The sequence below is a fragment of the Triturus cristatus genome, chromosome 6 (genome assembly GCF_964204655.1).
Source record: "Triturus cristatus chromosome 6, aTriCri1.1, whole genome shotgun sequence".
Taxonomy (NCBI): Eukaryota; Metazoa; Chordata; class Amphibia; order Caudata; family Salamandridae; genus Triturus; species Triturus cristatus.
In genome coordinates this window covers 13355398-13379175 of record NC_140589.1, presented here as the reverse complement: position 1 = coordinate 13379175, position 23778 = coordinate 13355398, and the positions used below count along the sequence as shown (strand labels likewise).

General features: G+C 46.8%; 1 protein-coding gene and 1 long non-coding RNA gene across 6 annotated transcripts in view; one reads left to right on the top strand and one right to left on the bottom strand.

Annotated features, from left to right (window-relative positions):
* The first annotated feature begins 858 nt into the window (after positions 1 to 858).
* On the top strand, positions 859 to 3220 carry LOC146813647 (uncharacterized). The gene is made up of 3 exons (XR_014962884.1): positions 859 to 1095; positions 1674 to 1747; positions 1826 to 3220. It is a non-coding gene; the product is annotated as an uncharacterized LOC146813647 (long non-coding RNA).
* A 566-nt stretch (positions 3221 to 3786) lies between these two features.
* Positions 3787 to 23778, bottom strand: part of RRP36 (ribosomal RNA processing 36) — a 114384-nt gene continuing 94392 nt past the window's right edge. For all 5 annotated transcript variants that reach the window (XM_085610124.1, XM_085610127.1, XM_085610125.1 and 2 more), the window contains exons 7-8: positions 5939 to 6056; positions 3787 to 5094 (exon numbers count right to left, since the gene is read on the bottom strand). In XM_085610124.1, coding sequence (XP_085466250.1) covers positions 4955 to 5094; positions 5939 to 6056 — 258 coding nt within the window. In that variant the 3' untranslated portion in view covers positions 3787 to 4954. The remainder of the gene's footprint in view (positions 5095 to 5938; positions 6057 to 23778) is intronic.

Here is a 23778-nt window from a genome sequence, read left to right as displayed (position 1 = left end):
AGTTTGTCTCCCTACTCATTAAATTTAGCTAGCAAATGCGAGCGAGCGAATTTTTCGAACCTGGACAGTGCTCTGATCCCAGTTTGATACAGATAAGGCTATTCCGGCACGAGCCAAGGTAGGTGCAACATTGCATATGAAGCTGTGATTTCAGGGAAACCAACATACCTGGCACTTTTATAAGGGCTGAAATCTACTTTGGTTGCATTGTGTGGACCGTGTCATGTCATCTCACCTTGTACCTGCCAAACATGAAATAAAACTGACTTAGGGCAGTTATCATGTAATTGTTGTGCAGGATCAGACGTTTCTGCTCTCTGTGCTGGCTGAAGAAACCTAGTAGGTGAGGATTAAGACCCCAAAAGGCTCAGAGCAGGGACTGCGTCTGCCCACGCTGTAATGGCCAACAGTCTAAACCTCAGGGATTCCCTGGTACTTCATGACAATAAAAAGCAATATACGTTTTCGGCTACTACTGTAAAAAGCCATTTAAAAGGCTTTTTAAAACTTTGTGTTTTTTTTCCGTATTAATGGAAAACCGATTGGAAATGGGGCAGCCGAAGCCTAAAGGGACCTATTGCCAACTTGCATATGTTGCAAACCAGAGATTACCAGTTAATGATCAATAGAGAGCGAACAGCCGGCCCAGGTGGATAAAGTAAAGTCTTTCATACACGAAGGCGAGGCTTCTATTGTATTGCAACCCCATACTGTCAGGGATCGCAAATCACGCCCCCATCACACGCAACGCGCCTGCTTGGCCTACAACACCCATGAGGCCACAGCAGAAGGGGCGGAGCCGCGTCCTTAAAAGAACGCGACGCGCACTGACTTGCGTGCGTAATTCCCTTAGCGAGTCCGTCTTCGCTTTTTGAACTTTGCCGGCATCAGCAGATACAGACTGCATGGAGCCTTCCTGGCAGTCTCTGGGGCGCGTCTCGTCCCGATTTAAGAACAGCCGGTCCAGCTGCTCTGTTTTCCCCAGCACCTAACTCGCTCCCTTCTATGACCGGGAGAGGCGCGGTCGGCGCCAGCATCATTTTCCTGACCACCGCATAGAGCCCCGAAGCAATCCGGTGTGGTAGAACCGACCGGGTGAGTCCAGCCGGCACCTTCCGAGAGGCCTCTTTAGCGGTGAGCCCTGTGCATTGAGCAGAGCCCCGCAGGGGCCTTGGTGGTATTTATCTGGTTCCTGGATTTCCTTTGGCTTGTGCAGGGCCCCGAGGCAGGAGCATGCGCGGTACCCCCCTTGTGCGAGACATTTCCTATCAACACGTACTGAGTGTCAATAACAGTGATTATTATTGGTAACTTGCCTCGCTCTGAATTAAAAGCCATTTTCTATAATCATTAACCTCTCCCAAAAAACCCTACAGCAGTGAGGTTTACTGTTTAGGGGAGACCTTCTTTGTTGTTTGGAACTATCGTTTCTTAATGTTTTCTGATCGGGACAGCAAAATGAATTAACCTGTTAGGCACTGGCTTTTAGACTTGCTTGAGTGCTCCGAATGTAGAAAGGACCCCCCCGAACCTTACCTGTGGAAGTTCTTCAGCCTCCAGGATAAGCGAATGCTGATTCTCCTTTATTTGTGGTGAGCGTGGATTTCACAGGCGGCCTGTGCTTCCTTGGGTGTGTGTGGGCAGAGCGCTAATATCTGTGTTATGTTTTGTAGTGTGTGCTGGTATGACGAAATACCAACAGTGGTCGGTCTGAAGAGGAGATTGGTCTTAGAGCACCCAGTCTAAGGTAGATATCGACCTAGTGAGAGTTCACGAGAGTAGTGTTGCATGTCATGTTGTTTATGTGGTGGTCTTTTTCTTTCAGGTTCTAATCCCCGCTGTTGCCTTCCTACACTTCCCTCACTCGATCACTCTAATCCTTCGTGCAGTAATTGCTGGAGTTGGAGATTTCAAGAGGTGGATACCCTATTGCATCACTCGGATCCTGAGGAGTACCGGATCAAGGGCGGAATCGTACCACATACACAATGCAGCGTGCAGTGTGAAGCAGGGTCTATTTTTTATCAAATAGTACCCCAGGCCAATTCTGCCCACACCTGAGGCATGCGGCCCAGATAAGGCTTCACCAGCTAGCATATAGGAATCTGTTAAGATGACCAAACTGTCCCAGTTGTTCTTTTTCTGTGAATAGGCCCCAAAGTGTCTCTCCCACAAGACATCTCCTCAGCGAGGCCCAGCTCCCCCGGGCCCCCCACTCCCTCGATGTGCTCTTCTTCTCTTACACCCACGTAGATACTGCAAGAATAGGGAACTTCCCGAGCTACAAGAGTCATCACGCAATACCGAATGGTGGGGGCCACTTGCCATCTGTCAATCTTTCATATTATTGTATCTGTTGCTAACTTTGATGTAACTAAGACATGTAAACCTGGCGTGAGAGTATGACCTATATCTTTGTAAATGTTCCTCTTTCTTATAAAAGTTTCCCTGAAGGGACGCAAATCCTGTTCAATAGATGTTCAATTTCATTATGATTCATCGTCAAACATCCTGTGACCTTTAGGGAAACTTTTTGTAGCGTGGGTCTCACTTCTGTTTTCCTAAATATTTCCGAGACGTGACCAAAATACGTCATATCCTATAGGTCAGAGGCACCTGATAATGTCATAATTTTGTGGTCAATAGTTCATCATTGAAAGAGTATAAAGATCTGCTCCTCAGTCCATTCGACGGACTACCCCGCTGCAGTGACCCCTTGGGTCGCTGACGCCTGTGTGGTCTCCTTCAGCCATCTATCTAGCATCTTTCGCTGAAGCTCTACTTGCTTGTACTTTGAAATGGTCTCTCTCTCTCTCTCCTATGCATTGCCCTTATTCTAAAACATTATTGCAATTGCAAAGCAATAATGTTTGTTCCTTCTAACGCAACGTGTGCATTCCTAGCATTCAATTTCTATCGTTTACACGTCTATTTTGTCATACTTTTTCAGAAGCACCCCTGCAAATTAAGCTGCCTTGGTCCAGTGCCCCAGGACCATGTAATTTCACCCTTTCATTGCATTTAATGAACTTTAAGAATTGTAATTCATGGATGGTTAGTTTTCTCATTTCAGGTCTGCCTTCTAGGCACTTGCACGTTTATTAAAAGGTATTTGTGTTGCTATTCCTGATGGATTGAAATTTCTGAGCTAATGAATTGATGAATATATTTCTTTTGCTGTGCTAATGACTTAATGAATAAAAGTGCCACTTCAATGTAAGACCTTTGTTTCACATCCGTGTTCATTATTTTTAGATGAGCAGTATTGGAGTGGCCTGTGACCACCACAGAAGGGAAATACTTACTCTTCATCAAGTGCTAGTGGTAGTAACACAACTAGACTATTTAAACCTCAGTAGTGGCCTGGTCGCGACACACTATATATTCTAAGGTAAGAGACATTTTCAGGGTAAAATGCTGTCCTTTGTGTGGTGATCGACATATGAATTCATATGAAATACATTATTCAAGTAGTGTCTGCAGGTGACTTTGCAAAGGAAAACATCATGATCTCCGCTGTATAACAGAAGGGAGAGGAAATATATGGAGATCACTAGACTAAGACCGATACCCACCATCTTGCCCTGTCTGTACATGAAATAAAGGAGATGAGAATTACTGCGAAAGGTTTTATTATAATGAGGTCACTCTGTGTTCACACAGGACAGGAATTACGCAACTGAAACCTTGCTAGAGATCCGGAGCCCTGAGCGAGCAGGAGCGCATCACAGAGGAGGCGGCACGCAGCACCGGTTGTGGAGATACAGGCAATGTGACACTTGACTCTAGTGTGAAGACTCTTTACTTTTATTCCCTGAGCATCAGCTATATTATAGTTAAAGGAGAATTTCCAACTCACCACAGAAGCCTAGAGTGTCTCTGGGGCCCAGCCTGGCTTTGACACCGCTTCATTGCAATCTACACCAAACTAAGAGGTTTTCAAATATTTGCATTTATGCCACATACATGCCTTGTTCGGTGGGGAGTATACAACTTCCCTTTATAAATATTTAAATTAAAAACAGGATTTGCTTTCTGGGATACGCTTTTGAACAATTTTTCCTCCTCCAGCCATAAAATACTCAGCAATCCTCCTGTAAAAGTGACAAAAGGTTGACCAAATAATTCATGAATGAGAAGAGCCTGAAGAGGCAGGATTCACCTCACGAACCGAGACACACTCTCCACACCGATGGTGCCGCAGGGCTGGGACACTACGCAGCGGTGAAGCAAAGGCACTAATGTTGGTTGTCAGGGGTAGGATGAGGAAGCTCGGGAGGAGGAAGCTCGGGAGGGGTGGGAGGAAGAAGCTCGGGAGGGGTGGGAGGATGAAGCTCGGGAGGGGTGGGAGGAGGAAGCTCGGAAGGGGTGGGAGGAGGAACCTCGGGAGGGGTGGGAGAAAAGGATGTGCACATTTTCAGATTCTTCACAAAAAAATGGAAAAATCATTCAAATTTGTGATAGAACTGTATGCAAATGCCACTCATTCTGGAAAGTCCACAGTCTGATGAGGGTGGCAGAAAGGACTCCCCGTCAGTTGTTGGGCCTCAGATGAGACCCTTGGTAATCCTCGGCTTCCACAGATCCATAAGCTCTTGGAAGAACACTGTAGTTTTGGCAAAGGTCTTATCTGAATCTGGAAGCAGAGGCCAGATCCTCTGCAATGGGACAGCTCAGGATTTCTCAGACGGCCCAGTTGGTCACCAGCCCTTCTACAGGACAGATTCTACACAGCGGGGCAGGTCCGATGAGTCTGGTTCAAGGTCATTCTTTGCCCCCTGGAGGTCATGAGCCCTTCTAGATGGACAGATTTTACACAGCGGGGCAGGTCCGATGAGTCCGATTCAAGGTCAGCCTGCTCCCTGGAGGTCACCAGCCCTTATAGCCTGGGCTGACTCAGCACAGCGGGGCAGGTCTGGGTATGTCCAGAGAGGTCAGCCTGCTCCCCATGAGGTCACCAGCCCTTCTGGATGGGCAGTCTGCGCTTGTCCTTGCCGGCGTTGCGCTTCCGTTTCTTGCTCAGGAAGTTCTCTAGCTTGCCGCTCTTTTTGAGTTCCGCATATTTATCAGCCAGCTCCAGTGTGCGCTTCTCGGCTGTGAAAAACACGAAAGAGAACAGTTACAGTCCCATTAAAGCACGTTTGTTTGATTAGCATGGATAGATTTAGGGGTTCAGCTAACAGACCAGGGTTGCTTCATGCACACATCTCTCACTTTCAGAAGGGAAATATGGAGTGAACAGGGCTGCTCCTAAGCAGTGCACATGACATCTGGACGAACCACAATAAATTACAAAACAGCCGGTCTGTTTCGTTTTCGGTTCAAAACAAGTGGAAAATCTGCATCTTTAACCCATCCCCACTTTCTCTTGAAGTAGGTCAATAAATATTATTGATCAAAAAAGGGGGTCACTGTTCCTGAGAGATATAGACGCGATAAAGATATCTAGGTTCTGGACAAAGCATTGGGGACAGTCAACAAGACTGTTTCTTGCTCGGCTCACAGATCCGAGGGATGTCCGGCTTCATCATCCGGTAGGTGCTTCTCGTCGGGCCGGCGCTGCAATGACCTACGGCTTCCCTCGAAGGGTCACCTTAGCGGAGACCTTTTGGTGTTATTGCAGTTTGGAGAGTGTGAGACTGTCCAAGTGAGGTGGTTTGTAATATATACAATAAATATTTCAGCCAAGCTGAACGAAGGCTGTGTGGTCAATCACTGCCCATAGGAGCAGGCAATGTGGTAAATAGCCTACACTTAACTAGACTAGTCCAACTTCTGTCCACTGTGGATCTCAATAGCCCCGATCATTACCCAAGAGGCCAAAAACAGTTTCAGAACAGTAGCAGCTTTATTCAGGTAAAACAGCTTCCTGCTATGCTGGGATGACCACCCAATCCACGCCCCTAGACCCTGACATGGCTTAGAGAACGGTACTCACATTTCTTCAGGAAGAACGGCTTCTTGCCTTGCTTCGCCAACTCCCCTTGCTTCTTTTTGAATTCCAGCTCTCTTTCCCGCTGCCTCTGGCGAGCCTGCTGCGCCTTCTCCTGATGTACCTACAATGGGGTGCAAAGAGGTAAGTGGGGGCCATATGTCTGGTGCAATGTTGCAAAGAGAGCTAGCAGTCGGGACCACTGAGGCTTGTAAAAGATCTGATACAGCACCTGCAGGGGGAATCTCACCTGGGAACGCCTGAACTATGGAGGTGCTCAATCAGAAGGGCACCCCATGGCTGGCATCACAAAATATCACTTGCCCCACATGCCCTGGCACTGCCTGTCATAAGCATTGTTCACATTGCCACGCTCTGATCATCCTTGCGTTGGCTGACAGAAAGAAACCAGTTACTTGCCTGTAAGGATTATGTTACTTACCCAGTATACATCTGTTCTTGGCATGTAGAGCTGTAGATTTAACTGCTTTGCATACTCCTGCCATCTAGTGTTGGGTCCGGATGTTTGCAAGTTGTTTTTCTTCGAAGAAGTCTTTCCAGTCACGAGGTAAGGTGACTCCTCCTTTCGGTGATAGTGAACATGGGCATGGACTCCACTGTTAGATTGTTTTCCCACAAGAGGGTGAGAATGGAGGGAGTGAGAGATGTCCATGCGTAAATAATGTAAATAATGAGAACTGCAACAACTACAAGTGTTCGGGGAGGTGGGAGGGAGCATTGAAATCTACAGCTCTACATGCCAAGAACAGATGCTTACCGGGTAAGTAACATAATCCGTTCGAGGCATGTGTGCTGTAAATACACATGCTTTGGATAGACTATACAGCAGTATTCTCCCAAAGCTGTGGCTAACCAGTAAATGTTGCAGCTGTCTTAAAAAGTGTCTTTAGCACTGCTGGGCCTACATTTGCCTGTTGGAGTGCTGACACATCCACACAATAGTGTTTGGTAAATGTGTTTGGTGAAGACCATGTTGCTGCTTTACAGATGTCAGCTGGAGGTATGTTACCTAAAAAGGCCATAGATGCCCCTATTTTGCGAGTGGAATGCACTCTATGGGTCATAGATAAAGTTCTTTTAGCTTTTGTGTAGCAAGTTTGGATGCAATTAACAATCCATCTTGAAATACCCGATTTAGAAATGGGATTGCCTTAGTGAGGTGGAGTAAATGAAACAGTTGCTTTGTTTTCAAAAAACAAAATAGTTTTTTCGATATAAATCAATGGAGCTCTTCTGATGTCAAGTGTGTGAACAGCCCGTGCGGAAACTGAAGCAGGTTGAGGAAAGAACACGGGCAACTCAACTGACTGGTTAATATGGAAAGGAGAAACCCCTTTGGGAAGGAATCTGGGATTGGTGTGAAGAATTACCCTATCTTTATGGAGTCGACAGAAGGGTTCTTCTAAGGTGAATGCCTGTAGCTCGCCAACTCTCCTGAATGAAGTGATTGCAATGAAGAATGCAGCCTTCCATGTGAGAAACTGTAAAGGACACTTGTGTAGCGGTTCAAAGGGTGGACCCATACGTCTTGTAAGTATAATATTAAGATTCCACACTGGTGCCGGGGGAATTCTTGGCGGTATAACTCTCTTTAATCCCCCATAAAGACTTTAATGGCAGGAACTTTGAAGAAAGACAAATGCTGTCTGTTTTGTAAATCCACAGCTACTGCTGCGAGGTGCGCCCTAATAGACGTGGAAGCTGCCCACACTGCTGTAGGCTTAGAAGGCAACAGACAATGATCTGAATAGAAGCATCTAGAGGTTGAAAGTTGTTGTTATTGCAGTAAACAACAAATCATTTCCATTTTGCTATATAGCAAGTATGGAAGGAGAACTTGGGGATGAAGTTCCCACTTCTTTATTTGCTGACTAGGTCGGCAGTTTGATTGTTCACTCCAGGGAGGTGTTCTGCCAGAAGGTAAATCTTGGGATGGATTGCCCATTCCTAAATTGTCCGAGACAGTTGTGACAATTGGAGAGAGTTTGTCCCCCCTTCTTTTTGTACATAGTACATCGCTGTCATGTTGTCTGTGAGGACTAGTACAACTTTGGCTGCGAGAGGAGACTGAAAATCTTTCAGCGCTAGAAACACAGTTAGAAGATAGTCGATGTGGAGACGTTTGTGTTAGTCGTCCCATAGACCTTGAGTTGGGTAATGATGGAGATGTGCACCCCAACCGGTGAGAGATGTGTCTGCAGTTAGCACGACTTGTGGAACAGGGTCGAGGAAGAGCCGCCCTTTTGATACATTTTGTGGGTTCCACCACTGCAGAGAGCGATGGGTGCGGCTGTCTACCAACACTAGATAGTTTAACTGACCCTGTGACTGATTCCACTGACGTGCTAAGCATTCTTGTAGTGGATGCATGTGAAGTCTAGCATGAGGCACTATTGCAATGCAAGACAGCATCATTCCCAGTAGTCGCATGAAAGTCCTGGCTGGTGAGGTTTGGTCGGACTGGAACTGGAGCAATAGACTCTGGATATGGCAGATTCTTGCTGCACTGGGAGAGGCTAGAGCAGGGTGAGTGTTGAGAGTGGCTCCCAAATAGGATTGTATCTGGGAAGACTGTCGGTGAAACATTGGAATATTGACCGTGAAACCTAATTTGTGGAGTAGGTCTAGCGTGATCCGAGTGTGTGGCTTTGATGAGCCAGTCGTTTAGGTACAGGAATAAATGAATTTGTTGTCTCCAGAGATGAGCTGCCACTACTGCTAGACATTTTGTGAATACTCTGGGAGCAGTAGTTACTCCGAATGGGAGTGCTTTGAATTGGTAGTGCTTGCGTGCTATCACAAACCTGGGATATTTGTGATGAGCTGGATGAATGGGAATGTGAAAATATGCATCTTTTAAGTCTAGCGTGGACATAAAATTGTTTTGCTGTAGAAGTGGAAGGACCGGTTGAAGTGTTACCATATGTAAATGTTCTGACAATTTGTACAGGTTTAACTCTCTGAGATCTAAAGTTGGTCTTAACAATCCGTCCTTTTTGGGAATTAGAAAATAAAGGGAGTACACCCATGAACCTTGGTATTGTAAAGGAACTGGTTTTATGGCTCCCTTTTGTAAAAGAGATTGCACCTCTTGATTGAGCAACTGCAAATGGTCTGGCGACAATTTGTGAACGCGAGGTGGAATGTTTGGTGGATAGGTAGTAAACTTCAGGCAATAACCATGCTGGATAAGGTTGAGCACCCATTTGTCGGTTGCTATAGATTGCCAAATGGGGAGAAACTGTTGAAGTCTTCCCCCGACAGGCGTTGAGTGATCGAGGGGGAAGTGAGGGCAAGTCGCTGTTTATGAGGGGAAGGAGTGTTACGTGGTATGGCACCTTTACCCCTGCCATTGGAATGGTTTGCTTTATATCCTCCTCTGTAGAATCCTCTAGAGGGAAAGGATTGATTTTCGCCTTTATAAGAGGAAGCATTTGGGTCTGAGGATGTTTTGGACCCTCCTCTGTAAAATGAGCAGAGAAAGGAGCCTCTATCAGATGGGAACTGGAGCGCTCCCACGGACTCTGCGACTTCATAATCCTTTTTCATCTTTTCTAAGGATTGGTCGACGACAGGACCGAACAGGTGTTCCTTCTCAAAGGGGGTGTTCAAAATGGATTGTTGAACATCAGGCTTAAACCCCGAGATCCTAAGCCATGCATGGATGTGCATTCCCAGAGGTTTGTGAAGTAGCTCTTTTACGCGCAGTGGACACTACTAGTGAGGCGAGAGGTAGTTCTCCTTTGATAAATACCGGATGGGATGGTGAGAGTTTGTATTTTTTTATCCACTCTTGGAGTTAAAATACGTGCTCTGACAGGATCTTTACATCAGCTGCATGCCTCATCATGCCTTAAGCATGGGGAGTGTTTGACTGGACCTGTCCGTGGACTCGAGGGTTTCAAATAAAAAGTCTTCTTCTGAGGCCTCTTTGTGTCAGGCCGCCCCATGATACTCTGCTGCTCCAACTTGGAGTTGTTGAGAAGCCATATTATCGTCTGGTGGTGATGGCTTTGCAGGGTGAAGCTCTGGCTCATTGTCTACAGGGGAGGTGGGTCAATGGTGTAATCATTCCATGGGTCTGCAGGCACATAAGTAGCATCATCACCCTGATACACATCTGGATCTGTATGTGGAGAGCCCTGAGGTGTTATATGCAGGGGATCTTCAACTAACGGTGGAGAAAAAGGGTTGTGGGCAGGATAAACCGGGCTGGTAGCCATGTCCTTCTTTAGAGGGATTTTGTGCCCTCTAAAGGAAGTTTGCATTTTGCTGGTGTTTCAGCAGCAATGTGTCCAGTATCAGGATTAATGTAAATCTTTTTCTGCTTAGGATCCACTTTGGCCTTAAGAGTGTCTAAAATTGGCTGGGGAGGCTCGGAGACTTTGTCTTTAGCTTTCGAGGTTGAAATAGGCTTGTCTTTAGGTTTCGGCTCTGAAATGTGTTTGTTTCAAAGTGGAGGATTTCGGCTCCAAAGCATGTTTCTGTTTCGGTCCGGAGGATTTCGGCTCCAAACTAGATTTGTCCTTGGAGCCTGAGGGTTTCGGATCCAAAGGAGACTTGGGGCGACTCGGTCACAAGCCAGAAGGCTTGACGGTTTGTTTCGGTGCCGAGGCGAGAGGCGGGGTGTCAGAAACATCGTCTCGGTTCTTGGCCAGAAAGCAGAGGTGGTGAGGTAGCCCTATGGGTCTTGGAAGATTTAGGGGGGCAAGGGGTCTTCAGTACTCATGGCACCTTGTCCCGGAGGCAGATCTTCAGCCTCCAGATCGATCTCGAGCTCGAAATCGGACTCTGGAACAGAGAGGGGTTCTTACTCTTCAGTGGCCGACGCTTCAATCTCCTCTTGCTCTGATTCTTCCCCGAATTTATCCAGAGTGTGTTGGATGCTTTGACATTGCATTTCTCGTCATCAAGCCTGACCGCCTCAACCACCCCGGAGGTGGGCTCGCCATCGCACACAAAGACTCCCTCCGACTCACTTCAGCCAGCACTAACGATTTCCCGTCCCCCATGAAACACCTCCATTTCCAGACCCATAACGACTCTACGTGGAACCCTCACCTACAGACCTCCCGGACCGCGCAACACGTTCATCACAACCATCACAGACCTCATCACACCCCTCACCTCCTTGGACTACGTATTCCTCGGAGACCTGAATTCCACCTCAACAACCTTAGCGACCCAAACTCCACCAACCTCCTGGACAACCTCACCAACATCTGACTGAAACAGCTTGTCACCACCCCCACTCACAAGGAAGGACACACCCTCAACCACATCTTCGCAGGGGAAACATTTGCTTCAGCCACACCACGCAACCCCTCTGGACGTCCCTCGTTCCCAGAACTTCTGCAACAAGCTTGGCTCCTACTTCCATCACAAGATCAGGACGCTCTACGACAACTTCGACAAACGCAACCAAGCCACCAACACTAAACCCACCACCGGCAACACCACCCAACCTACCATCACCACCTGGACCCCTGTCACCACATTAGACACCGCTAAAACCATGAGGAGCATACACTCAGGAGCCCCCACTTACCCCGTCCGCCACACATCTTCCACAGAGCAGCCGCCACCATAGCACTAGAACTGCGACGGACAATCAACTGCTCCCTCGAAACAGGCACCTTCCCCAATAACTGGAAACACGCAGAAGTCAATCCTTCCGCAGACACGGCGGACCTCAAGAACTACAGACCCATCTCCCTCCTCCCCTTCGCAGCCAAAGTCACAGAGAAGATCATCAACAACTAGCTCACGAACTTCATAGAACCCAACTCGATCCTTGACACCTCTGAATCCGGATTGTGCAGCAACCACAGCACTGAGACCGCCTACCTAGCTCACACAGACGACATCCGCACCCTCCTCAACCAAGGCCACACGGCTGCCCTCATCCTACTAGACCGCTCAGCAGCCTTCGGCACCGTCTCCCATAGCACACTAACCGACAGACTCCACAACGCAGGGATACAGGGAACCGCCCTAGACTGGACCCACTCCTTCCCCACCGGCCGAACTCAAAGAATCAGACTTCCGCCCTTCCTCTCCGAACCAACAAAGAGAAGAGCTGCTTAGTACCCCAAGGATCTCCACTAAGCCCCACGCTCTTCAACATCTACATGGCCCCCCTCACTACCATAGTCAGAAAACACAGACTCAGCATAGTATCTTATGCCGACAACACCCAGCTCATCTTCTCCCTCACCAAGGAACCCAACATCACCAGACACAGCTTCCAGGAAGGAATGAAAGACATTGCATCCTGGATGAGCAGCAGATGCCTGAAGCTCAACTCGGAGAAGATGGAAGTCCTCGTCCTATGATCCACCCCCCTGCATGGGTCAATACCTGGTGGCCCACCGCCCTCAGCAACCCTCACACACCCACGAACCACACAGTCAACCTTGGCATCATACTCAACTCCTCCTTCACCATGAACCAACAGGTCAATGCCGTATCTTCCACGTGCTCCAACACCCGCTGCATTCTCTGCAAGACCTTCAAATGGATCCCTCCCGAATCAAGAAAGACCATCACCCACGCACTCATATCCAGCAGACTGGCCTACTGGAACGCCCTCTACACCAGAATCAAGAAATCTCTACTCCACAAACTCCAGACCGTCCAGAACGCCACAGCCAGACTCGTCCACGACAAGACCACATCACCCAGCACCTACGAGACCTCCACGGGCTCCCCATCGAATAGAGAGTGACCTTCAGGCTGCTCACTCACGCCTACAAATCCCTCCACAACACTGGACCCCAATACCTCAAAGAAAGACTCTGCTTCCACGCACCCAAGAGAAACCTCCGCTCCGCCGACCTTGCCCTGGCCCAAATCCTGCACATTAACAGAGCCAGAACGGGAGGAAGAGCCTTCTCCTACATCACTGCCAAGATCTGGAACGAGCTCCCCATCAGCATCAGACGAACCCCCACACTGCAAGCATTCAGGAAGGGCCTTAAGACCTGGCTCTTTAGATGAGCCAGAGCTACTCAAACCTCCCTCCCCCCCAGCGCCTTGTGACCCTCACGGGTGAGTAGTGCGCTTCACAAATCCCTGACTGATTGAGAGACTTCTTGGACCGAAACGATTTACAGGCATCGCAGTCTTCTTCCTTGTGCTCTGGAGAGAGGCTCCAGAGAGAGGCACAAGTTAAAACCTTGATGTAGGTCAGTGCGAGGGTACTTGGTGTGGCCACCAGGACAGAATTAGAATGGAGTCCGTTCCATCGGCAGAAGGCTGGCCCAAAGTGGCTATGCCCGATGGCCGCTCACAAGGTTTTCGATCGAAATTGGAGAATTTTGTTGAGTGATTAGATACGCGGAGAACAAGAAAACGTGTACAGAAACAATACTGTTGAGGGTAGAGTGGATTGCCCACCAAAGGGCTATGCAAAGCATGTGTACCTACAGCACACATGCTTTGAACTTGTGGTTTTGCAGCTTGAGGTCCTTTTAGATTCACGTGCTTTCCACAATTATGTTTTTTAATGGCTTGGTCCGTGAAGTGTTATTTGTTGTAAAACTCTTTCTACTGTGGGAGGGCGATGACACAGGCAAAGCCATATCATAACTTCATCCATAAGCCCACAAGACCCCTGTGTGGGCTCCGCATCTTCGCATTCTTTATTTTTTCCTTCTACGTGTGGCATTGAGCATGCGCTCAAATGGGGTCTTTACCAACCCCCTAATACCAGCCTGAATTTCCCCTGAGTGGAGGCGCAGCTCGTGTAGGGAAGAGTTGTTGCTTCTTCCATGAACCTTTTGGTTTGTGGTGTGCAGAATATTTCTGTAGCATGTGCACCTCTCAAATATGTTGTCCCCTTTGTTGCGCCAGACAGTCTACAGTTAATGAAGTGGGTGAGGTACCCAACTTTGACTGTGTCCTGATGAAGGCTCTCCTGGACCTTGTTTTGGCACCATACTAGGTGCCCTTTCCATTTGAGGACATAGCTCCTTCTAGAGGGAGGTCTTTGTGCCTTCTTGAAAATGAAAGCGTTTCCTCACGTATGTAAATGGCAAAACACTTGTATGTCAGGAACCAAGCTATCAACTGAAGTTGCCCTGGTTTCGGGTGAAACACTCCCTCCTGCAGCATCATTAGAGTGCGCTTGTGCGGGGCAGTTTTTACATACTGTTGCTGCGATAGTTCCACTCGGCGCGAGACCCAGGGCTGCTGAGGCCACTTAGGAGCTATTAAGGTGAATGTAATATTGGACACTTTGAATTTCTGCAGAACTGTTAGAAACCGTAGTAACGGGGGTGGGAGGGGGGGATATTGTGAAATGATCTATTTGTGGCATTCCATACTGTAGGACCGGGGGTCACCAGGCCCTATGGGGGTAGCGTGGCGCGAGCAGGTAGGCATCCAAGGGCTTACGTGTAAAGTGACCATACAGCACACACATCCACTGAGACAGGAAACGCACGCAATAATTGACACCACAACCGTAGGTTGAATAAAACCAATCAGTTTTATCTCGTTCAACGTTAGGATCAAAAGCAGTGCGTTAGAAATAAATTTGGCAGGTCATTAACACATCGAAACCTGGCCTGGAATCAAAGCGCAGCACATAGCAGATCCATAGCGCTTCAAATATGGCATTTAACATAGCGGTGCACATAGCAATTCAATAGTGCGTTAAACCATGGCATTTAACAAAGTGCTGCACATAGCAATTCAATAGCGCTTTAAAAACATGGCACTTTAACATAGCCCTGCACATAGCCAAGTATTAGCGCTTCAAATAGAGCATTTCGACATAGCGCTGCACATAGCAAAACAATAGCGCTTCCGAACTGGGTATTTCAATGTAGCCTGAAACATGGCATTACCTTGGCGCATTAAACATTGCCGGTTTACGGCACCACTAGCCTGGTAAATCACTGAAGTGCTAGCCAACTGAACCCTGAGGCGCTAAACAGACGAGATCACCACAGTGCTAATCATTCTATCTTTGGAGCGCTAGGCATCACAGTCACTGAGGCGCTCACCGGGTAATCAGATTGGAGCTTCTGCATGACAGCGCTCCACTTGCATGGGATTCAATCGCTTCACCTGGTAGGAAGTCACAGCGCTACTCCTCCTACTAGGTAATCCCTTACCCAGTCATAGGGCGGGGGTTGAGGCTCCTCTGTCCGGGATGATGGGGGGCCAAAGACGTGACGGTGGGTCCCCCCTGGGGGAGGAGCGTGCTTCGGGCTCCACGTGGGCCTCCCGCCCTCTTCCCCGGGGGGTTACCTTGGTCTACGATCCCTCGCGGGTCCCGGTGAAGGGGCAGGGGAAGCGGGCACTCCTGGAATCCTCCCGGCGATGTCCGGGTCGAGGGGGACAGCGCGGGGCTCCCGGTCGAGCCAGACGTGGCCGGGGAGCTCCGCGGTGTTCACAGGCGATTCCGGTGATCTTCCGGCAGGCTTACAAGGCCCACCCGCAGGCCGCCAATGACAGGGCGGTCTGCGGGGGCGCGGCCCACTTGACCAATGGCACTGCGGCGGGGGCGGCGTTTGGCAGCCCGCCCCCGTCAGGTGGATTTTTCTGGTCAGTTATGTCCCCTATCTTGGACCCCAACGGTTCTATGTGCATGTCACAAGTACATGTATGTTCCCTCCAGTTCCAGTTATGAAGACGCAAATACATGTGCGTCCACCGTCAACATGTCCTCTGTCAGATCCGCCATGAATAGGCCGGATATTCCATTCCTAAATATGAAAGGCCACCGGTTTTATATGGTTCACTTATGCCATTTTACAGTCCAGGCAAGTAGGCCCTGATTCTGTCATCAAACTCTTCTTGCCTTCTGCCTCTGAAAGCTCCAGTCTGAGCCTGCATCTGTGACCATGAACTTTGTCTCATTCTCTGCGCGGCTCACGAAGCCTGACATCAGCCTATTCTCTGCCAAGAACTGTATTTCACCTTCGAATTATCTGCTTCCCCCTCAGCCGATGCATTCCTGCCTAGTAGTTTAAGTAAACATTCTTCCAGTTACCAAGCAAAAGGCCCGGCTTCTCTGTCCTCATGCAAGTAATTCATAGCCCTGTTACCATGGAATATTCCTATCCCCTCGCATTTAGTGTAGACACTTAGACGCTTGTACACGCACGCACAGTCAGTATAGAATAGATTCTGTCCGAGAGTCCTTCTTTCGTGGATAACATAGTTCTTTAAACATAGGATGTTAGATATGATTTGGGATTAGGTTGACTTGACCCCCCAGACTTCTTGTCTCCACATGTAGAGCTAAATGTCAAGTCCCCTTCACCCCCTAGTTACACGTCAATTACACGTCATGTTGCTGCGCGCGCATCTATGCCAAGTATTATCTTATGGATCCACCTATATGTGACATCATAACCAATTACGTTCCTTTTTACTCCTTATTACACCCATTTTTTGGTTACGCAGATAAATCGTCATTTTCCTTATCAATTGTTACGCCTACTGCATTCGCTTCATTGTAATGTATGATCTATAAAAGTCATTTCATGTCAATAATGTATGTACTTCACTTCCTGAACCCCCGTGGTGATGGAACTTGGAGCAACCGATTATAATCGATCACTGGAATAAAGCCCATTCCGAACCTCTAATACCACGGATTCTGCCTCTCATTTTACTGAGCTATTTTATTATGTTTATATATCAAATTAAGTCCCGGTAAAGGAATTTTATTTACCACATGAATGGCGCCCGAACAGGGACACTTTCTCATCTCACGCGCCGGCGGTGAGTTGCAGGCCCGGTCTCCTGCCACAGCTGGACGGACAATAACGCGTACCAGCAGGATTTCCTGTAGCTCCCTCCGGTCAAGCGGGGGCGACTGAGGCTGCGATCAACACCCAGACGAGGCGGTGAGAAGTGCGAAGTATCCCGACCAGAGCCTAGCTGAGAGAGCAAGATCCGAGGTATACAGAGACCCACCAGTTCGAAGTCAAGCCCAGTTTCCGACGAGTCGAGTCGAGTCCAGTCCGGTTCAAGTTCAAGTTACCGAGGCCTTCCGTTTCCGAAGCTACCCGGTGAGTACCATTACTGGGGAGGCATTTCTGACGTGCACATAGGTTGTGCCGGTCAAGACGGGTTTGGGTACACAAATCCGGTCTGCACTGTTTTAGCAGTGTATCTGTACTGTTTAGCAGTATATCAAGTATTTCCGAAGTATCTAGTTATTGTCAAAGAATTATGCTTGGTGATTAGTTATGCAGACGATCATCATTGTCGGTTATTTTAAAGGTTAAAAAAAAAAAAAAGAAATGTTTAATGTTTAATGTTTAATGTGTTAAACGTCCTGCATATTGTGGTATGAATGGTTGTTCATTATCGTGTTTATTGTATTAAGTGTGTTCAAGATTAAGTATCGGATCAGTTGCCAATATGCCGCTCTTTTCGAAATTAAGACAGATCACTACTAGAAAAGGGGTTCTCGAAGAAGCCGTCCCTATTCCTCCTAGGGATACTCCAGGGCACTTCATGTATCACAAACATGGCTTAGACGCTATATTATTTCTTGATTTATGGGTAGACTACACCAAGGGATTACCAGAAAGTCAGAGGTGGCCCGCAGCGGGAACCTGGGATGCGGAGTGCATCATGAAAGTCGAGGAAGAGTTATGGAAAAGGAAGGTCAGACAGTCACAGAAAGACGCCGTTGAGTTATGGCGTAAAGAATCTCATAGACGCACAGAAAAAGCACGTAGACAGGAAGAAAAGAATAAAGAGAGTTCAAATAAAGTTCGAGAGAATCCATTAATTGAGGAAGGTATCCGAGTGAAATCAGAACAAGTAGATAGGCAAAGAAATGCCCTTATGAATGGTATGTATCCCCTTCTGGCCGAAGGATTACCTAAGGCTACTCCAGAAATACCGAAAGACTTGCCACCCCCATTGTTCCCAATAAAGGTACATCCTAAGGGGCATCCTAGAACCGCAGAAGATGTTTTTCTTTCCTCATATTTAGATGACGCAGCTCCCGAGTATGCTAATTCCGCCCCGCATAGACCGCATACCAGGGAGGTCCAACGCCAAGATCCAGTACCCGTATCCCTACAGCAACAGATCGAGTCACAAGTTCCGGCAAGCACATCTGTTTCTACATCTGTTCCTACAGCTACTTCTATAGCTGTGTCCACACCTGTAGTTGCCGTGTCACGTTCAACGAATCCTTTCACACCCGACACCCCCGATGGGGCCACGGGAGGTGCTACCAATATTTTTTCTACGCCACCCAGAATAAATAAACTTACTTTTCAAGAGTCAGCACATTCACGTACACCCAAACTCATAAGTGCCCGTACGCTTAAGGAACTTCTTATAGATTGTAGATATGACCCTGTGCCCGGTAAAGAGGACGAAATGACCCTGGCATCATTGCGTATCAGACGAGCCGCAGTGTATTTAGGGAAGTTACCAGGAATGACTGCGCATCTAGATAAAATATATCATTTTGTCCAAACAGGGCGAGATCCAGAATGTATTAACAGAGCTATGGAATACCAGAAAGTAGAGATACAGGGGGAACTGTTACGTTTCCTCATAAATTGTGTGATCAGAAATCAAGACCGACCGGGGGTAAACCCGGAAGCAATGCAAATTCTTACCAGATGGAGCCAGAATATATCAGAAGGGAGACATGATAAGCAAAATTGTATAATAGCCATGTGCCGAAAGATCCGTAAAGAAATAGAACGCCTACACGAAGAAAGATTAGAGGCAGACGAGTTCGAACAAAGCGAGGAAGAAGGGTCAGGACTGCCCACAGGACAGTCAGACACCATAGCCTATGTAGGAAGAGGAAGATCTTGTAATAGTAATAGATGTCTTATTGACCCGATACGTCCGATATGTCCAGATAATAACAGGAATTTCCAAATACCTATAATTAATATAAGGTCTAACGAGCATTCGTTCCAAACCGCCGACAAACTACTCCGAGAACGAAGGGGTTATCATTTTCTCGATTCTATGGATGAACAAGATTTAGCCAGGGCAGCTGTCCATTGGGTGGACAGTCCCGGAAAATATAGTGATGATACAGTAGTACGCACATTTTTGAATCTCACCCCAGATGAACAGAGGTTAGTTGGGATTTATATGATTCAACAACTCATTATACTATATCGGAGTCAGCGTTCGGACCCTGGTCCCTTACCTGACATATTGACTGAATTGCTTATGAATAAATGGAGAGGTGCAGGTACTAAATTAATTAAAGAAATTCTAGAATCAAGAAAGCAGTATATTCTTTTTGTATGCGCAGAGCATGTCTCATTGCCCGTCAAGGAAAGAACCACGTATCACATGGATAGACAGAATCCCTTACGAGAAGTGCACCCAATAAAAGGCGAGGACAACGAGTTTAAGCGCGTATTTGTATATACGCCCATATCAAAAATAGAATTGTTACAAATGAAGAAAGTGGTACCCAGTCATGACAAAGATCCAGCGGGTTTTCACCGAGAAATTAAAGACATGTTACTCATGGGAGAGTATACCTATCCCGACATTATGACAATATTAAAGGTATTGATGCCTGCTGGTATTTATGAGAAACTCAAGGAAAAAGAGTGGGAGGTAGGAGACCAAAAGATAGAATGGTCAGTGTTAGAAGCGGAAGAAAAGGCCCGAACTGCAGGAGCAGGACTTGGGGATAAAACTAAAGCACTACCAGGTTTATTAGTACAGGTACTGCCACGTTTATTAACTACGAAAAAGGAAGATTGGGGTACAATTTCAGCCTGTAAACAGAAGCAAGATGAAGACACTAGTGATTACTATGCCCGATTTGAAAAATGTTTTGGTATAAATAGTGGCATAAAAGCAAGTAGCGAATCATACCCACATCTGTTTGTAACAAAATTAGTAGAAAATGCCCTGCCCCCAGTAAAGAATAGAGTATTAAAATTCGAGAGTACCTGGCAAGGTAACACTCCATCACAAATGTTACAAATGTTACAGTACCATCACAATAGAATTAGAGAGGAACAAGAACATGAACACAGACGCATGAAAGACATGAAAATGCTACCACGAATGCGACAATACAAGTTACCACCAGATGCTGTAGTGGCTTTACTACAAATCATTGACGAGCTCATTGCCCAAGGAGTAGTTGTGGAAACAGACTCCAATGTATGTAATTCACCGATAATTCCGATTCTTAAACGAACAGATCCAAAGGCCCCGCCAGTATATCGATTGGTTATTGATCTGCGCGAATTAAACAAGTGCATTGTGCCACAATTCCCTGTGGTCCCAGATATCTCGTCATTACTGACAGCCATTGATTCCGAAGCAACATTCTTTACTGTAATTGATCTCAAGAATGCTTTTTTCAGCGTCCCAATAGATCCGGAGAGCCAATATTTGTTCGGATTTAGTTTAAATGGACGTAGCTTTAAATTCTCACGCGCACCTCAAGGATTTACAGAAAGCCCCAGCATCTATAGCCAAGCACTGAAACGAGAACTAGATAGTATCCACATGCCAGTTAACACTGCTCTGCTCCAATACGTCGATGATCTGCTGATCACCGCAAGAAGCGAACCGGAAAGTGAAAAAGCATCACTGACAGTTTTAAAATTTCTAGCCGAAAAGGGGCACAAGGTGTCCCCTTCTAAGCTGCAATTCTGTGTCCAGCGAGTTGTTTATCTTGGACACTCGCTGTCCAAGGAGGGAAGGCAGCTTACACCGGACCGCATTCAGTTAATAGCTAACATGCCAACACCCAAGACACAAAAGGAGGTGCGGGCTTTCATAGGTCTCACTTCATATTGCAGGCAGTGGATCCCTCAGTACGCATTTCTAGCAAAACCACTCATTCAGTTAACCACACAGGAGGCAGCCACATCGACTGTTCTCCCTTGGACTCAGGAACATACACAAGCTTTTGAAAGCCTAAAGAAAGCTTTATGTCAAGCACCTGTCTTAGCAACACCATGTTACAGAAAACAGTTTACACTCTTTGTTACAGAACGCGAAGGTACTGCTTTGTCAGTACTCACACAGGAACAAGCAGGAGCACACAAACCATGTGCTTATTTTTCTAGTACATTAGATCTCGTAGCTCAGGCTTTGCCTGCATGCCTGAAATCAGTGGCAGCGACAGCTTTAGCAATCAGACAAAGCGATGCCATAGTGTTAGGACATCCATTGACAGTTCAAGTGCCACACGCAGTAGAGGTTCTTGTAAACAGAACGCAAACACAACACTTGACTATAGCGCGACTTACAGGGTACGAACTTACATTGTTTCAGCCACATATAGAAATCAGACGCTGTAACACATTGAATCCTGCCACACTTTTGCCAGTAACCGGAACAGACCCACTAGCTCATGACTGTATTGAAGTTATTACTATAACGACAAAACCCAGACAAGACTTAACCGATGTCCCATTGTCAGATCCAGACCTGACATTGTATGTAGATGGTTCATGTATGAGAACAAGTACAGCAGAGTTAGTGGCCGCTTACGCAGTCACAACAGATACTGAAGTCATCGAAACTAATCGTATAAATACTTTGTCAGCTCAAGCCGCAGAGCTCATCGCTCTGACACAAGCCTGTATTCAAGCCACAAATAAAAAAGTCAACATATACACTGATTCACGTTATGCATTCGGAGTTGTACATGACTTCGGCGTGCTGTGGCGAGAGAGAGGTTATTTAACTTCCCACGGTGCCCACATTCAGCACGGACCCCTCATTCATGCCTTATTAGATGCAATACATCGACCCACTGCAATATCAATTATGAAATGTAAGGCTCATACGAAGGTTACTGATATCATTTCCCAAGGCAATGATCTAGCCGACAGAACAGCTAAACAGACTGCTCAAACTCAAACATCCGACATGACAAAGACAATAGTCCCGATGCCGACACATTGCATGACAGTTAAAGATCCTACCCTTGACGTAATTGACATACAGACACATGCTACACCAGACGAAATAAAGAAATGGACTGAATTAGGAGGGATCCAAACGGATCAAGGATGGATGATGAAGGAAAAGTCTGTATGGTTCCTTCCTGATTCAATGGTCCAAGTTATAATTAACAGTATACATAGTCCAGCACATCTAGGAGAAAAAGCTATGCTAGACAGCATTCAACACATTTGGTTCAATAAACATTTACGAGCAGCAGCCAAACAAAAGGTCCGTACCTGTATGATCTGTTGTCAGTTTAACCCAGGAAAAAGCGTTCCCGTAGAACAGGGTGGATTTCATCCTCCTGATCACCCTTTTGAAGTGCTCCAGATGGATTATATCCAGATGGAACGATGTCGAGGATTCAAATATGTTCTCGTAGTTGTCTGCGCTCTGTCCCGTTGGACGGAGGCATACCCGGTTTCAGATTACACTGCCCCGACTACTGCCAAACAGTTGGTTCGAGAATTCTTCCCACGATACGGTTTACCACGTGTTGTCTACTCAGATAACGGCCAGCCGTTCTCATCCGAATTAATGAAACATGTTTCACTTCTGTTAGGATATCAGTGGAAATTCCACTGTGTCCGACACCCCGAGGCAGCAGGTCTCGTAGAAAGACATAATCAGATACTGAAAATCAGATTGTCCAAAATATGCAGAGAGAAAGGTGTCGACTGGATAGTAGCGTTACCAGTTGCACTCTTTTACATGAGAATGGTAGCACACTCTCGAACAGGGCTATCCCCGTATGAGGTGATCTTTGGCAGACCACCAAATATGTGGGGGACGCCTATACCACGCAAAATAACTGATGTTGACTGTAATATGCTGACAGATTACTTGGCTTCCTTGATGTCTGCACTACAATCTTGTCGTTCACAGGTAGCTGCAGCCTTTCCCGACAACACTGAGGTGAAACCCCATGACGTAGTTCCGGGTGATCTCGTATTTGTGAGAAATTTCGACCGAAAGACTCAGCTGGAGCCCAGGTGGAAGACACCCAAGTTGGTTCTGCTCACTACAAGGACAGCCGTGAAGATCGAGGGCCGCAAGGGCTGGATTCATTCAAGTCATATCAAGAAATTTCATGGACTATCCTCGGATATAGACATTGTGCCCTGCACTCCCTCACAGACTGATTCAAAACTTCCTTTGGTTGAAAAGACTAAAACCGAACTCTATAAAGTAAAATTGAGGCCTAGAACGTCAGACAATTTGATTGTTTAAGTCCTCTCCAAGGTGAAGCGGTTGAATTTGTCTCTGACATGTATCCTCTAGACCTGAATCATGGACAGTCGCGGAAAATGTTGAAACGACAGGCGTATTGTAAATCACTGCGTAGCCATTGCATAGTGACATTAATAATCTTGTTTTCCTTAAGTCTTTTAATAATTACTGCAAGTATATTGTTGCACATATATTACCCTATTGCCAGAAACGTTTACAATGTTACCGCAGAACATTCTTTTAGTGACCTACCGCCGCATGAATTGTCTTATAGACTTGCGCTGCGCAATAACACTTTCATTAGTATGTTACATCATTCCCATCAGACTAGTAATGCCACCAATTGTTGGGTGTGTGGTCGGCTCCCTCCCTATCAGAATTATGAAGGAGTCCTGCCATTCTTTCCACACCCATTTACACATAATGGCTCCTGTGGAGCATGGTTTAGTTTAATCAATTCCATAGACTCAGACACAGCAGTTTACCAAGATCATTGGGTATGGGGAAACCTGAACCTAGTTTTACTCAAGGTCTGCTACCCTGACAAGGAGGGTCGCCCCAAAAGAACAGGAACTGATCTAGAAAATGAAGTATATGGATTAGGTAATTTTACACCTAATCTCATGATTCTAAATGTCGTATCCGAAGTTGAA